The 16,721-nt window shown below is 40.8% G+C and overlaps 1 protein-coding gene across 1 annotated transcript in view; it reads left to right on the top strand.

Annotated features, from left to right (window-relative positions):
- Positions 1-16,721, top strand: part of SNAP25 (synaptosome associated protein 25) — a 118,338-nt gene that overhangs the window by 86,247 nt on the left and 15,370 nt on the right. The window contains exon 4 of the mRNA XM_066595651.1: positions 260-308. Within this exon, the coding sequence (XP_066451748.1) occupies positions 260-308 (49 nt within the window). The remainder of the gene's footprint in view (positions 1-259; positions 309-16,721) is intronic.

Raw genomic sequence — 16,721 nt, 5'->3', positions numbered from 1 at the left:
GAGAAGTGTCTCCATCAGTGTCCAACACTGAAATGAAACGGAGCATGTGCTGGCGTGAAGATCACTTGGGTTGGGGTTGACGCCACAATAGCCCCCCGGTCCCGACCCTGCGACGCTGCTGGCGAGCTATGGCAGATATCATGATTTCTCTACAATGTTTCTTTTGACAATATATGACTTTTCTTTGTAGGTATATGTACCATCACTTACCATTCTTTCTTTCTCTTTTTTCACTTTGCTATCCCTCTTGGGAATGTAGAGCAAAGATGCTGGAATCAGAACCTTGGTTATGTTGGATGAGCAAGGAGGTAAGTTACTCAAAAACAGCTCCAATACCAAAATATATAAATATGTATGTATTTAACTTGTAATGTTCTACAATAGTAAGAGATGAAATAAAGATGGATTCTGTTACCAGACTATAGCTTTATTATCTTCTGGGTGATTGGTGGCAGCTGTGTTACTCTAAGATCTGCTAAAGTCTTCTTTATATGTATTATATTTGATGATTCATTGTAAGCGTACATGGATGACATGCAGATGATCCTTTCATGACTGTATATGTGGGAAATGCTCTTTCTGCTTTTCAAGCACACAGATTTTTCATCATAGCCTATTAGGTTAGCTGTCATATGGGCATCTAAGTCAGGAACGCTATCTTTTCTCCTTAGGGAAAGCACCTAGAAGGTGAGTGAGCGAGGAAACTTATAAGACAATTCATGCTCCTCTGGGTAATATGCAAATAAGGGAGATTCCCAGTCATTGTTATAAGGCTTGTATAGGCTTACATTGACTTGCAGGAATGCTGCCTTCCAATAGGTGGTGCTGCAGAGGTATTGTTCCATCTGCCTTATTTGCATGGGCATTTTAAACACAAACATCCAATTAGAACAGAGTTTTTCCTTAAAGTCATTGAAATGTAAAAATTGATATGTGATTTTGACATTTTACCTGTGTCCCCCTCCTATCTTATGCATGAGGGATACATAGACAGCCGAAGTGATATTGCAAAGCAAAACATTAAATAAATATGTTGTGAATAATATACTTGAATAATTGATGGTCTATACCTTTAAAGAACAACTTCATTAAATCCCCAAAAGACACTATACATGCAATAAATAAATATTGCTCTATACTGTTACGTCCGCTCAGCGCACTAAAGTGCCACTCCTCAGAACGCACACGAACGTGTCCTATTTAAAACCGCAAACACTCAATACAGCATATGCACTGACAAATTGAACCTCTTCAGGCAATGACGAAAGGACCCCCTGTCCCTTGCCAATTAGGGAAAGAGGGGAACCCCTGCCTAAAAGCGGGGTGCTCGTCCCGATAAGGTCAGTCCCACTGTCTTCATCTTGGACCTAGCTATCCCTGACCAGGAACCTGGAGAGATGCACTAAACACATGTAGGACAAGACACTGTTCACACACACACACTGTACATAGAACAGGACTGCTCAGTGCACTTGTCTGCCACTTGCACAGACATAATACACATCACTGTTCACACCAACATACCAGGTTATGCATACAACATATAACAGGAACTCCACCCAGAGCTCACATGCATACAGATGGTAAACCATAGCCAGTCCAAGTGTCCTCACACCAGGGGAATAGAGAGTCAGCACATCTGACACACACAGGACATCAGACGTCTGGAGGCCGCACCTGCCCAGGGATAGGGAGAAACCTTCAGGCCGCCTGCACCTGCGTGGTCACAGTACCACACACTACACAATGCACCCCAGAGCGCAAGGAGGGGAGGGACAGCAGGTGTCCAGACCGTCCTCAGGGAAGCAGAGAGGGACACTACAGACAAGCATTCACCACACGAGCTCCGAGTGGGATAAACAGTGAAGAACTAAAATGACCAGCAATCTTTCACAAGAGTTTGCTGTTTTTTATCTGCTGCAGATGAGGGGGATTGGCTGGTGGAGAATACCACACCCAGCCAGCTCAATTAACCCCTACCTGTGAAGGTGTGCACAAGGAAGCCTATAGAACCACCAGTCCCAGATGCACAACCTTAACATATACTTAGGTTATCCCTAAAATTAAACCTTATCCCCTGTTCACATAGCTTTTGATTTTGGGATAACCCCTTTATGTCTCCAAAGAAAAGAATGTAGATTTAATAAATATACAGATCACTTCTCCAATTAAGACCCTGGTGATGATCTAGTTCATGTACAAGTTTAGTAATTCATTTGAATGTAGCCACCGGTCACTTCCCGTCTGAAGTATGTACACTAAAACCTTTCATCTAAATGAATACATTGGAGTCCAATGCTTCAGATGGTCGGGATTTTTTGACGAAGCTACAATAGCTGTGTATATAGGGTTGTGTGAATAAGGCCTAAAGATCAGATCAGTCATTCTGACCACAACTCTAAATACGACATGAAGTAGTGGATGTTTCCGAAATTCAGGCCTTGTAGGCCTGAGGTTATACCATTTTTGCCTGTAGGGGGTGACATTTTAATTCTCATTACCTTCTATATTGACCTAAATAAGCTACGGATCTCAAGTATACAGTCATGACCTGTGATCCCCTCTATTATAACAATATGACAGGAGCTGTGTCATCATTATCAGTAACTGTGACAGGACTGTCTGTGTCCCCCACTAAGCAATTTCTGCGGTAGATCCATGTAACAGCATCACACTGACTGAGAAACTGACTAGAAAATGAATACATAACCCCAAGTAGATCTGAGCTGTCAGATCTGAGATCACATGACCATCTCAGGAGAAAGAGGCCAGGAGTTTCAGATAGAAAGAAATAACTAACCAGGGTAACACTAACTCACGTATATATACTGGGGGCATAGCAATATAATAAGTGAATTTAAAAAATCACTGGAGTAGCCCTTTAAAAATTCAACTGTTGGTCTAGAGCGCTGAATTTACTTTAGATTAATTAAACATTTGATTTGCTATTTTAGTTTCATCAGCCGCCTTGATGAACAGTGATCATCCTTACTGTATATGACTCCTTTACCATCAATTTATGGCATAATATAAATTTTTACAGTATGATAACTTATTGCTGTAAATGAAACAGGTGCTCAATAAGAGATTTACTATATATATATATATATATATATATATATATATATACACACATATCTGTATCAATTATGATGTTACCTATGCCTTTGAATAATGTATGAATTATTATGCTCTGTTTCAATGGTCATGCCGCAACTTACTTTCTCTAACTTCCTATATCTCTTTCTGATTTTGTGTTCTTCAGTGCAGGTGTTATACATATGTGGATAATTATGTTACATTTATTCCACCAAGTTGACAGTCCGACATATACTGTATATTTACTAATGGTTACATAAAGTAAATACAGGGGGTGGACAAAAATATGGAAACACTGTACAAAATGCATGCCTTAAGTTAATGGGATAATAAATCATATTTCAATAAGACATGTAGAAACTGATTTTAAGTGGTAATATGACACAGATGCTGTCGGGCAGAAGTGAAGATCTGCCCGACAGCAACAATGTTCCATTGGACAGGGGTTTGAGCCACTCAGCTGCTCTTACCAGCTGGCTCCCAAAACCACCTAAAGCAGGGAAAGAGGTAGAGTAAATATAAATTTGGCAGAAAGCTCTCAGCCATACGAGTGTCAAAAGGGCAGCTCAGGGCTAATAATTAAAATCCCATGCATTTCGTATGATTTTTCCACATTTTTGTCTACCTACTGTATACGTAGAGTACACTATTGTCAGATTAATTGGGGATTAACTTGTGGAACTTGGGATAAGTAACATGTTGAGTCTTTTCTACAATGTTTATTCAATTAATTTAACCTTTGCAATTTCAAGAAGGCTAGTTTTGGGTGCTGCAGTCATAATATGAAAAATAACCTGTGACTAACATGCGACCAGTGTTATGGCCATCTGAAATTGGTCTTAAAGGGGTTTTAAAGGCATTTGGGTCAGCATAGGTCATCCAGAGTTGATCGGTGAGGGTTCACCGCTCGCGATCCCTGCCGATCAGCTGATCCTCTGGTTTGTGTTAGTGCATCTGAGCAAGATGTCCACATTAGGATCAGAGTCAGAAGTGTAATAGAAGGCTTTGGTCCTATTAAAATCAATGGGAGTAATGCATTCCACTACACTTCAGACTCCTAACTGCAGTCGGAGCTGAAAGTATAAAAGAAGATATCATGATTCAAGCTTTTACCATAGTGTAGACATCCAGCTTGGGTGCACTGACAGCAGGCTGGAGGATCAGTGAGGACCCAGAGCGACAGACCCCCGCCGATCATTATTGATGACTTATCCTATGGCAATAGTTAATGCCCTGAAAATCCCTTTAAGCTGGCCATGCACATTAGATATATACTGGCAGATTATCTAACATGTATGGGGTCTTGTGACTCTCCTCCAATGGCAGATGTTGGTTGAGATAAGCATTTGGCAGTTGGATGGCAGTTTCACAAACCCAAACCAAACTTTTAGCAAAGTTCTACTCAAAAGAGAGACCCCTGTTTCGAGTAGAACTTCTGGTTCAGTTCAAACTAATTTGGGCCAAACCAAACTTTTCACAAAAGTTTGTCAAAACCAAATTTTTAAAATTTTTCTCATCACTCTAGACACACGCTGAGCCAAGTATATATGTATACAGGGATGCTACTTATGATAGCTGTTGGCCAAAAACTATTTAATGTGTATAGACAGCCTTAAGGCCCATTTACATTGGACCTTAACGTTTGCCCGACACTCGTCCCTGTATCCCCGCACTCCCGTGGAGCTAGCACAGTTAGCTCGCACATGGAGCGGCCAGCAGGCGGCGGGGCAGTGCAGGAGATTTCTCTCCTCTCGCTCCCCCGCCCCTCTCCATTCACATATGGAACAGCGGCTGTTTAAACTGCACTATAAGCGATGACACTGCCCGACACTCGTCCAATGTAAATGGGCCTTTAGTGTTATAACCTATGCAAATCTTCCGGCTTCCCATGGCATAAGATACACGGAGTAACAATAAGTAAAACATATAATTTCCAAATGCTTTGTAAGGCAGAGTGTTAATTAGGACTCATTAAATATATTAACTAGAATTAATGAGGATAAAACATTGTAATGATCCCATTTCTGATATTATATTGCTTCATTTGCCTTTCCTTTGAACCAAGAACTGCGTCTCTAATTTATTGTTTTCATAATCTTACCTTCCACACAAGATATAACAAGAGAGGGTTTATTAGGAAAACGGGAGAAATAAAACAGATTTCTGTGCTTCAGTTGTTTCATATCTTATGAAGTACCAAAATACTTTAATTTCCACTGGAAGTAAAATCACAGAATGTAAAAATCGAGTTGCATAAATTAGAAGAAGGGAGATCTCCTCCAGTACTGGTGATTTATGTCTCCACCAGAATAATGGGTTGAGACATGTTTTGGCAGTCCTCAGTTGAAGGACACACCCCAGTGCCTGATTGCCGCAGGCGTGCCCTCTTGAGCTGTACCTCCTGCCTCATCTGAAGCCGAGAAGCCACGGTTGCAACTGCTGCTGCTGGTGGGCCACCTGTGACAGCGGAGAGGAGAGTGACAGCGGTCCCCCATCTGCAGCGGCCGCAGGGAAAAGGCGATAGGGAGGAGAGTGACAGCGGTCCCCCTCTGCAGAGGCCACAGGGAGAACCAGGAAAGTGACAGCGTTGCTGGAGGCAGCGTCGAGAGGGCAGCACAGCAGGGCCCTGAACACCGGCGTTTGGAGGCAGCTGAGCGGCAACAGCATGGGACTATGTGAGATGGGGGCTGCCTTCAGTGACGACAAAGGATGGCATGGCAGATGGAATATGACATGGGAGCATGTGAGAGAGGGGGCGGCTTCAGCGGGGATGGAGGACGGCATGGGAGACCTCCGCAAATGTGAGAGGCAGCTGGTGAGCGGAGATGACACCCTGCCGGCAGGAGAGTAACAGTGTCATCAGCCGCTAGGATTGCAGATTGCAGTCCAGCGAAAAGCGAACATGCCAGAGGGGCGTGTACACCTGACAGCCTGACCCTTCCCTACTACTGTACCCGGCCAACGCATGTCTCCACCCCTACTTCCGGTGTAGACAAGATACACCAGTACTGATCCCTCCTGCTTAGCATAGGCGTCTTAAGCTGCACCAAAGGTCTTCGACAGCTGAGCAACGATACAAGACAATTCTTGTAGGTGAAAAGGCATATCGAGGCAGGAAAAATGAGGAATATATAAATTAATTAAACTTCCCTAATGCCAATTCAGATGGCATTTATTTAGATGTATCAATGTTTGTAGAGACCCCTTCACAACATGCCTTTTTCTTTGGAAAGAGTAGTAGTAAAACAAAATATATTAAATTGTACAACCACAATTCCAAAAATGTTGGGATGTTGTTTAAAATGTAAGTAAATGAAAAGAAAAAAAGAATGCCATGATTTGGAAATCTCATCTAACCATATCTTATTTACAATAGAACATAGAACAGATCAGAAGGTAAAAGGGAGACATTTTTCCATTTCATTAAAAAAATTTACTCATTTAGAGATTGATGGCAGCAACACATCATGCAAAAGATGGGACAGCTGGGATGTAGGATTCAAGCTGCTCAGCAGTCCGGGGTCTTCTTTGCCGGATTTTTCATTCCATAATACGCCAAATTTTTCCTGTTGGTGAAAGGTCAGGACTACAGGTGGCCAGTTCAGCATCCGGACTCTTCTTCTGTGAAGCCATGCTGTTGTGATGGATGCAGTATGTGGTTTAGCAGTGTCTTGCTGAAATATACAAGGTCTTCCCTGAAAGAGATGTTGTCTGGATGGGAGCATGTGTTGTTCTAAAACCTCTATATACTGCTCAGCATTGATAGTGCCTTTCAAGATATGTAATCTGGCCATGCCATAGGCACTAATGCAACCCCATACCATCAGAGATGCAGGCTTTTGAACTGTGTGCTGGTAACAAGTTGGATGGTCCCTCTCCTCTTGAGTCCGCAGGACACGGCATTCGTGGTTTCCAAATATAATTTCAAATTGTGATACATTTGATCACAGAACAGCTTTCCATTTTGCCTCAATCCACTTTAAATGTCTTTTGGCCCAGAGAAGACACCGATGTTTCTGGATTGTGTTATGTCTTTTTCTTAGAATGATATAGCTTTAACTTACATTTGTGGATTGCTCAGCAAACTCTATTCACAGGCAATGATTTCTTCAAGTATTCCTGAGCCCATGCAGTGATTTTCATTATAGAATCATTCCTGTTTTTAATATAGTGACACCTGAGGGCCCGTAGCTCTTGAGCACCCAATATTGACCATTGGTCTTGTCCCATATGCACATGAATTTCTCCAGATTCCCTGAATCATTTGATGACATTATTTACTGTAGATGGTGGGATGTTGAAAGTCTTTGCAATTTTATGTTGAGGAATATTTTTATGGAATTTTTCCACACTTTTTAGATTACTTTTTTCACAGACTGATGAACCTCTGGCCATCTTTGCTTCTGAGACTCTGCCTCTCTAACATGCTCTTTTAATACACACTCACGTGACGTAGTAGAAAATTGATCCTCGAGCAGTATTTCATTAGTACCACTTTTCCAGCCTTTTGTTATCCCTGTTCCAACTTTTGTGAGAATTACTTCCATCAATTTCTGAATGAGTTAATTTTTTTATGATATGGATAAATGTCTCATTTTCAACTTCCAATATGTATTCTGTGTTTCATAGTGAATAACATACAATTATTTGAGATTTCCAAATCATTGCTTTCTTTTTTTCTTTACATTTACACAGCGTCCCAACTTTTTGGGAATTGGAGTTGTATGTTGGAATTGGGGTTGTATGATTACGAACAATGATAAAATAATAACAAAATCTATTAAATTGTATATTAAAGGATCATAAATAAGGATGAGCGAGTATACTCGCTAAGGCACTACTCGTCCGAGTAATGTGCCTTAGACGAGTATCTCCCTGCTCGTCCATAAAGATTCGGGGACCACTGCGGCTGACAGGTGAGTCGCGGCGGGGAGCAGGGGAGAGCGGGCGGGAGAGAGGGAGAGAGAGATCTCCCCTCCGTTCCTCCCCGCTCTCCCCTGCAGCTCCCCGCCGGCCCCCGAATCTTTAAGGACGAGCAGGGAGATACTCGTCTAAGGCACATCACTCGGACGAGTTGTGCCTTAGCGAGTATACTCGCTGATCCTTAATCATAAACAGTTATAAAACCATGGTGCTCAAGTATCAGTGTCATACAATACCTACTCAGTGCCCCTATGTTTGTCAATGTCAATACAAGAAAGTGTTGAAGTTATCACCTGCTATAGAACAACCTAACAACATGGTGGAGGATTCTCGATGGTACAGATTGGATGACCTATCAGCTTTTGCACCTCCTATATTGCAGTGTTTGTCATATAAGTTTATAATAATACTATATATGATACTATTTGTTCTTACAGCCAATATAATAATAATTGTCAATGAAGCGATTGTACTTTCACTAACTGGAAGGTACATTAAAACATATTCATTATGCCAATATTGTAATCTATGGCTATTATATTATTACATTTCTGGTGTTGCCAATTAATACATCCTATTTCAGGTTTGTGAAGGATCTTTTATTCAGAGTTACTATGCCATCTCACTATGGACAGTAATTTTTCACATTTCTGTACTGTAAGATTTGATTTCTTAATTTTTAGTACATCTTAAATCTATAGTAAAATGGTACTTTTCACATTAATAATTTATATCCATGTGAAAGCAGCCTCCAAGGAAACAGATCTAGGACAACAAATCAATTATCTGAAGAAACAACCTGCTAAATCCACCACCACTCCAGTACCAACAATCTGGTGGTCCTGCCAGTCTTTGTTTGTCTTCCTTGAGTGAGGAGGTGCCATACATCTACATGCTCACCAAGGCTAGTGACTGGCTTCAGTGGTTACATGGAAGTACAGCACCTCATTGCTCCAGGAAGACAAACAAAGACTGGTAGGACATAGGAGTATGAAGCGATGGGGGATTTAAGAGGCAAGCAATGTTTGTTTTTTATACTGAATAACATTTTCTGTAGCTCATCTAATTTCTTAAAGTCTCAGACAACTCCTTTAACACTGGGAGGAGCCTATTTGGCATGAACTTTTGTGACTACTGCCTTCTGAAACATACGGCCAGTACTGATCCTTCCAAAAGCAGTTTAGTACAGTGTTAGCCAGAAATCAAGTAATCTTGTAGATATGATACCTTTTAGTGTCTAACAAAAATACATGATGTTATAGCGAGCTTTCAAACCTACTCAGGGTTCTTCTTCAGGCTTAAATGTAATAGATCGAAAGAGGCATATATATATACACACATACATACATATAAAAAGGCACAGACATGGTGTGATTATTTTGCACTTAAAACAATATCAGAACAGAATGAGTTGAGGAGTAAATACTTAAATAGTCCACTGATTAGGAATGTGAAAGTTTTATGGTCTCTAAATTGGTGCTAGAGGGTCACCAGTCCAGCCTGTTATCTCTGCTCCAGATTTCTCATATTCTTCACTGATGCAAGAAGCCCCCTCTAAGGTAAATTGCGGTCTTGACAGTGTCAAAGATTGTTATAAACTTGTACTCCCAAATTCTTCTGTTACGATGGGATTTGAAGTTGCCGTTTAATATAGTAACTTTCATATGTTCCATGTTGTGTCCGTGACTAGAAAAATGCTCTCTCACAGGTATCGTATCTACAAGATTACTTGGTTTCTCTTACTGTGAACAATCACATTTTGATCCTTCCGAGGCACAGCAGACACAAGCTTTGAAGTAAGGTTTCCCCACTGGACGTGTTTTCTTATTAGATTACTCCTGCTCATAAGTGTTCAGCAAACTGAACCAATGGGACCTTGTTTTGTGTCCAATGTTGCTAAATGTTCTGTTCAGCACGAATCCAAACCAAGCTTTTAGCAAAGCTTACCTAACTATAGTCCTAAGCACTGGCGTATAACAATGTCTAAGAGCCATAAAAGCCATGTATAACACTCCAGGAGTGCTATACAATGCTTTTATGACTCTTATACAGTATTACACACCTGTTTAGTGGGTTTTGGTGGACGTTCAGTTCAAACTAATTTGGACCGAACTGTACTGGCTAAACTGAACTTTTCAAAAGTTTCCTTATCACTACTCATGATAGGTCCAAAATAGATATAAGGTGGTTGCTGTATAAGCAGCTCTCTAATATACAAGTGTGGTGGTGGCATAGATAGAGAAGACATCCCATGCCAAAGATCCAAATAGACCCCCTATTATGGCAACATATTTTGCCTACAAGAACAGAAGGCCTTTTATATTCTTTCAATGATCCTTTGTGAATATGTTTGTTATCCACACCGTTCATTTGGAGAGAGGTTAGCAAAGATTCCCACCACCCAATAGCAAACGCAATGAGACCAATCTGGATTTCCCCACTGTCTGCATTGAACTGATAACAACCATGTGGGTTGCCTTTGTGGTACCTACTCCCTTGAAGTAGATATTCCGTCACCTCACCAAAGGTGACCCTATTCTTTAAAAGTTAGTCTGTGAAAGTACTATTTCTTCTTTAGGGGAGCACCTAGTTGGCTTAGAGTCATGCAATGCTCCATGTGGGAAAAAAAAAGTTATGAAAACTAGCTTTCCTTCCAGGAATGAAAAATATGGTAGTCAATATCCGATAGGTATCTTTTCTTTATGTAAAAGATTTTGAGTTAGTTTACTGCATATCCTTAGTCATGTTGTAAGACCTGTTCGAGATTTGGACATTAACTTGGGTTACTTTTACACAAATCAACAGTTGCCCAAATAAACACTCAAAAGAGTGATTATGGGTGACTGTCGAACCATGTAAACACAGGTCCTTACAGGGCAAGTGAGTAAGAATTGCTCACTTAACATAGTGAAATAGTATTTAAGGCTGAAAAAAGACATATGTCCATCTAGTTCAGCCTATTACTCCTAATGTTGATCCAGAGGAAGACAAAAAAAACATGAGGTAGAAGCCAATTTTCCCATTTAAGGGAAAAAACTCCTTCTTGACTCCAAGTCTGGCAATCGGAATCCCTGGATCACCGACCCTTCTGAAGTAGTCAGTGATTATAACATGTAATAGTTTAACACTCAAGAAAGGGCACTTTAGAATTCTTTTATCAAATTCGCCATCACTACATCCTCAGGCAGAGAGTTCAATAGTTTCACTGTTCTTACAGTAAAGAACCTGATTTCCTCTAGATGTAGAGGATGTCCCTTGTTAATTGTAGAATCGCTTTATTTTCAGCTCACCTAAAAACCAAGTGACTATTGGACCATGTAAACAGGTAGTCGTTCACCTATGTATGACTGCTTGTTTACTCTGAATAGTGGTGGACAAACGGTAGGAATAGCATTCCACTTCCATTCAGTGAGCCATTATTGCTGCTGTGTAAAACCACAGGAGCGATAATTGTTGGGACAGCTGTCAGTCACATAAAGGCCTATTTACATGGAGCGATGATCGCTCAAACAACAGCTTTGAGCGATCATTTTGCATAAACTATTAAGTAGCTACTCAGCTACTTAATAGCTATTTAGTGTGCAAATGAAGCCTTAGCTGAAAGCAGTTAAGAGCGTGAGGGCTCTTATCTGCTTTCAGTTCCTTTTTTCTCTGATGGTAAACAATGCTATCAGGACTACCCATGGAGAACTGCTGATAAGGCCGAACGGTGATTTTTAGGTTGGCCTGAATTTAACGATCACCTAGCAGTGCACAAAAAGTGCACGATAGTCGTGTATTTAGACGCAACGATAATTGCTCAGACGAACGCTTTTTAGCGATTTTTGAGCGATTGTTGCTCCGTGTAAATGGGCCTTAAGAGTTGTTCTATGTAAGAGCACCCTTATAAGGAAGCTACCTTCCAATAGGTGGCATAAGAGAGACAGTTTTCTTTCTTCCTGGAAGGAGAGCTAATTTGCATAATTTTAAAAGTTGGACAGCTTTACCATTTGATAAAATGCTTAGATCAGTGCATTAAATTCATTGTATATACACGTGTAGTCTCTTTTTTATCTATGAAATAAACCCTATCGCTGACAATTCAAACCTGTACCGTATTCTATCTGCCTTATTACCGTTTAGTACATTTCGATTTTTGAAACTACCTGACTGAGCTGGAATGTGCAGTCATTAGTCTGTACCATCCAACAGCAAACTGAATTATTCATACGCAAATAAAATCAGCTGTCAGTATGAAAAACCTTACATCTTCTCATAAGATGCTCACACCATCAATAAATAATGTATTTAGTAACGAAGTTATACAGATAAATTGTTGCAAGTCTGTTGGATTATGCAAAGAGTGTAATTGACAGTTGATCAATACCAGGAAGAGCCCATTGTATGACTATCTTTCTAATGAATAAGCTTGTAAATATGGAGATATATAGGACTTGTCCTATATGTTACATTAACTCTGTCATACATATATTAAATGTATGACAGAATGTACAAGAATTCACGTCATATAGCTAATGAATGGAAAGCTGCAACCATGCCCTGCAACAATTCCTTAAAGGGGTTGTACCAAAATCACCTTTTATCACTTGTCTACAGAATAGGTGATAGAAGTCTGATTAGTGTGGGTCTTACTGAGGAAATCTCCACGATTCCAAGAATGGGGTTCTGCCCCCTCCGCCTCTTCTTCTCAGTGCATGCTTACTGCACCTGCCTTTAGTGAGGAGGAGATTGAATGGAGCTGCTCCATTCATCTTCAGTAGGGCTGTTGGAGATAGCCTAGCTCTTGTACTTGGGTATTTCCATCAACCCCATTGAAATGATAGCATTATAGGTAACTTTAGCCTTCATTAGAGGGAGTTTACTGCATACTATTCATACATTAAAAGAGTTTTCGAAAACTTTTTTTTTTATTGATGAGATGTCCTTAGAGTAGATCATCAATATAAGATTCATGGGGTTCCGATAACCAGCACTATAACTGATCAGATCTTTTGCCGGTGCGGCTATGCATCGGAACTAGCACAGTACAGTGATCGAGAATGGTACTGCCAACTCAATCCCATTTAGTGGCTAGTCAGGGGGGGGGGGGGTTGGACCATTTCAATCTGTATAAAGATATATCAAAACAATGAATGAACACAAAATGTTGGACCCATAAATTCCATTCACTTTAGCCTACGTCGTTTTGGTCTTATACCTTTCATTTCCTGTTGACATTGAGTTTTCACTAGCGCGTTAACATGAATAATTGATTACATGATATACAAACAACCTCATACTGAGAGGTGAAAGTATTAAAACATCCGCCACATGATCAGCTGTCACAGAAGTCATTGAGGAAGATATTTAATGAAGATTTATACAGATTTGAACAGATTTCTTTAAATGTGTAGTAAATGTAATTTCTGACATGTTTCTAATATTTATGTATTAGGTGTTTTGCAGTTGTCCTGTTGCCTTTACTTCTACTGCCAGTGCAATTGCAACATAAAAATCAAAAACCCTCCTAACCAGCAGCTGACGACTCTACATCAACAAGAACAATCTGCTCTCTTGTACTTTCATAGATATGTGATATCCGCCCCCCTACCTGAATGTATCTGTATGTTCAGTAGTAGAAAAAAAAGTCCAAGGAAAGGCCTGATCATTATAAAATAATGAACCCGAGAAGTGAGAAATTAGGAATTTAGTTAGTCAGCAAGGAATTAAAACAGTTTCATCTGCCTAGAAAAATGGAGAATCACGTGGAGCACTCTACTAATGTATACAGCAGTCATTACTAGTCCGCTGTACTCTTTGGTCGCTCCTCTTAGGGCCAGTTCACATCACGTTCAGGCCGTCGTCCCTTGGTTAATCCAAGGGTTCTGTCTTGATCTCCGAAAATGGCACCAAGATGAAAAAGTACAAGTAACCATAAACTTCCATTAATCAGATTGAGACTAATAAAGCCTCCATTTTTCAAAGCTCCATTTATTTCTGGCATTTGTAGTATTCTCCATTTGTAACCTTATGTCGTGACATTCTAATAAATAGGAGTCAAACCCCGGGACCCCCATGCCTCATCCTGGTGGTAATCTATCACTTACGTCAGTGTGAAAATCCATTTGACTTAAAATCCAACAATGTATTCCAATAATTAGAGTTGCCCAGTAGTATTCCAGATTTTATCCTTAAAATGCGATGCCTGCAGCGAGGACTTATCCTATATTTTATTAAAATTCCTAAAAAGAAATTTTAGCATTGGAGTAAATTAGAGCATCAACATTTAACCCTTTCCAATCCAATTTTGGATTCAGGGTTTCCTAAAAGCCTTTCTCTTTTTGCTGTTATACAACAGTGCCATCTGCTGGCTAAAGCCTGTGTGTGTGTGCGCCAGAGAGGCTCTGACAGTGGAGTGGCTGGCAATAGACGGTAAGAATACCCTGTCGGACGTCTTCTGACATTGGAGCTGTACAAGCTTCAGGCCTTAGTCAGACGGGCGTTTTTTCACGCGATTTATGCATGCGCATGCGTCCGGCGATTTTATAAAACCATTTCTTTGCAATGGTATCGGACACATGAGCGCTTTTTATGCGCTCGTCCGATAAATTATAGAACAGAAATCGCAGATCGCACCTATCTGCGATTCCTGTTCTCTTCTCTATATGCGCTCAATGGGGCGGGCGGCAGCAGCGCCAACCCCATTGAGAGCATATACTAGACAAATCATTCTTCTCTGCCACAGCTGTAACAGCTGTGGCAGAGAAGAACGATGTTTGCCGATTGAATTCAATGGAGCCGGCAATACAGCCGGCTCCATTGAAAGCAATGGGCTGCCGGCGATCGCAGGATGAATTGTCGGGAAGGGCTTAAATATATAAGCCCTTCCCTGCAATTCATCCAGAAATGTGTAAAAATAAAAAAAATATATATACTCACCTTGTCCCGGCAGACGGAGTTCAGTGCGGCCGGCCGGCAGTGGGTGTGAGTGGGTATGAGTGAGAGCCGCCCCTGATTGGTCCCTGCGCTGAGCCAATCAAAGGCAGCTCTCACTCACACCCATTCATGAATGAAGATCATGAGATCGCCCGCAGCGCATTGCTTTCAATGGAGCTGGCTGTATTGCCGGCTCCATTGAATTCAATGCGCTGGACAGCTCCGGCCCATTTCTATTGAAACACGGCTAGGAGCAGTTTTTTCGGGCGATTTTTCGGCCCCGGTCCCGCGATTTGTGGATGCGCATCCGTCATGCGATCCGCAAATCGCGGCAAAAAACGCCCGTGTGACTAAGGCCTCAATCAGAATGTAGGAAGGCATCAGACAGTGGATTGGAAAGGGTTAAGCCTCTGCAATTTTAGTTCAATTCATTCAATTGAATAATAACTTTAAAGGGCCCTTTGAACTGCCCGGTTATCAGGCAAGAACGTCCACGTGAACATTTCCTTGCTTGATCGTCGGGCCATGGAAAGAATAAGTGAGCAAATGCTTATTTGTTGCGTATTTGTATATTTTATGCGTAAAATTTTAAGAGTAAAAATGCTCTATAGTTGGCTACAAGTCTCCTTGTGTAAATGGGAAGATGTGCATTCAACCAATGACAGCTCTAGGAGGACAAATGATCTTTTGTCCCCTAAAAGCATCTAAATAGGCGGTGTAAAGGGCAGGCAGCCGAACACCGATTCCCTTGATTGGCACTCATCATCACTGGGACATCTGTAAATGTAAAAGGACCCTAAGGACTTGAACCGAATCAATGAGATGGGGAACAAATATAAAACCATCACTATTAAGTAAAAGTTTTGCTACTATCTGGACAACCCTATTAAATTCACTTTTCTTCTTTTCTCCTAAAATACAGCTTTCCGGAGCCTCAGTTTTATAGTATCTAATACGGAAGTATTGACCCGAAGGCATAGGCGTGCGCATGGGATATGCAAAGTTTGCTGAGGCGCACTCAAATGATGCACATATGGAAAGCACTTGGGTAGCACATTTTTAACACCTGAAAATTATACAAAAAAGGTAGTTTGAAAAAATTTCTGTCCAGTGCAATCAAACTTTCCATATCTGCAATACTTAATAGCAAAACCTGGGAAGATGTCTTCAAAGAATGCAGTGTGCACACCTATGCCCGAGTGGTAGCTTTATTTCAAGGTTTACTCAGCATTATTGAATTTACTTTGCACAGAGCTATAACAATCTGGCTGTTCACATGGCTATGAAAAGTCTACAGAATCTCTCTAAAAAAAGGAATTCCCTACATCACAGTCAACATCTACCCCTAAAACCTACTTTACTGTTCCACAATTCAAGTTCAGAACCTGTTTTTCCATTTATGTGCATAATCGGGTACATTTTACATCCTTTATGGAACATACCATACTTCATTTATGTCTAGGTCTAGTCAAGTTGTTTGCCATGCAATTTATGCCAACTGGATACCTGCTAAGAGAGACAGAGGAAAACACAAATAGAATATCTAACAAAACCAAGTCATAATGTGACATGCCACCATGCCTAGGGATTTTTGCAATACCTAATGACGCCCTAATTGGCATTATATGCGTCTCTGTTTCCAAGAAAGGCTAATGCAAGATTTTGCCGAAGTAATAATCATCAACTGCAATTTATGTGTCTACTAATATAAATTTTTGGTTAATAGAACTTATCAAGCAATAACATGGTGGCCATGACGTGATTTTGTACCTCTGTCTCTGGCG

The sequence above is a fragment of the Eleutherodactylus coqui genome, chromosome 3 (genome assembly GCF_035609145.1).
Source record: "Eleutherodactylus coqui strain aEleCoq1 chromosome 3, aEleCoq1.hap1, whole genome shotgun sequence".
Lineage (NCBI taxonomy): Eukaryota > Metazoa > Chordata > Amphibia > Anura > Eleutherodactylidae > Eleutherodactylus > Eleutherodactylus coqui.
This window is presented reverse-complemented; position numbering and strand designations above follow the sequence as displayed.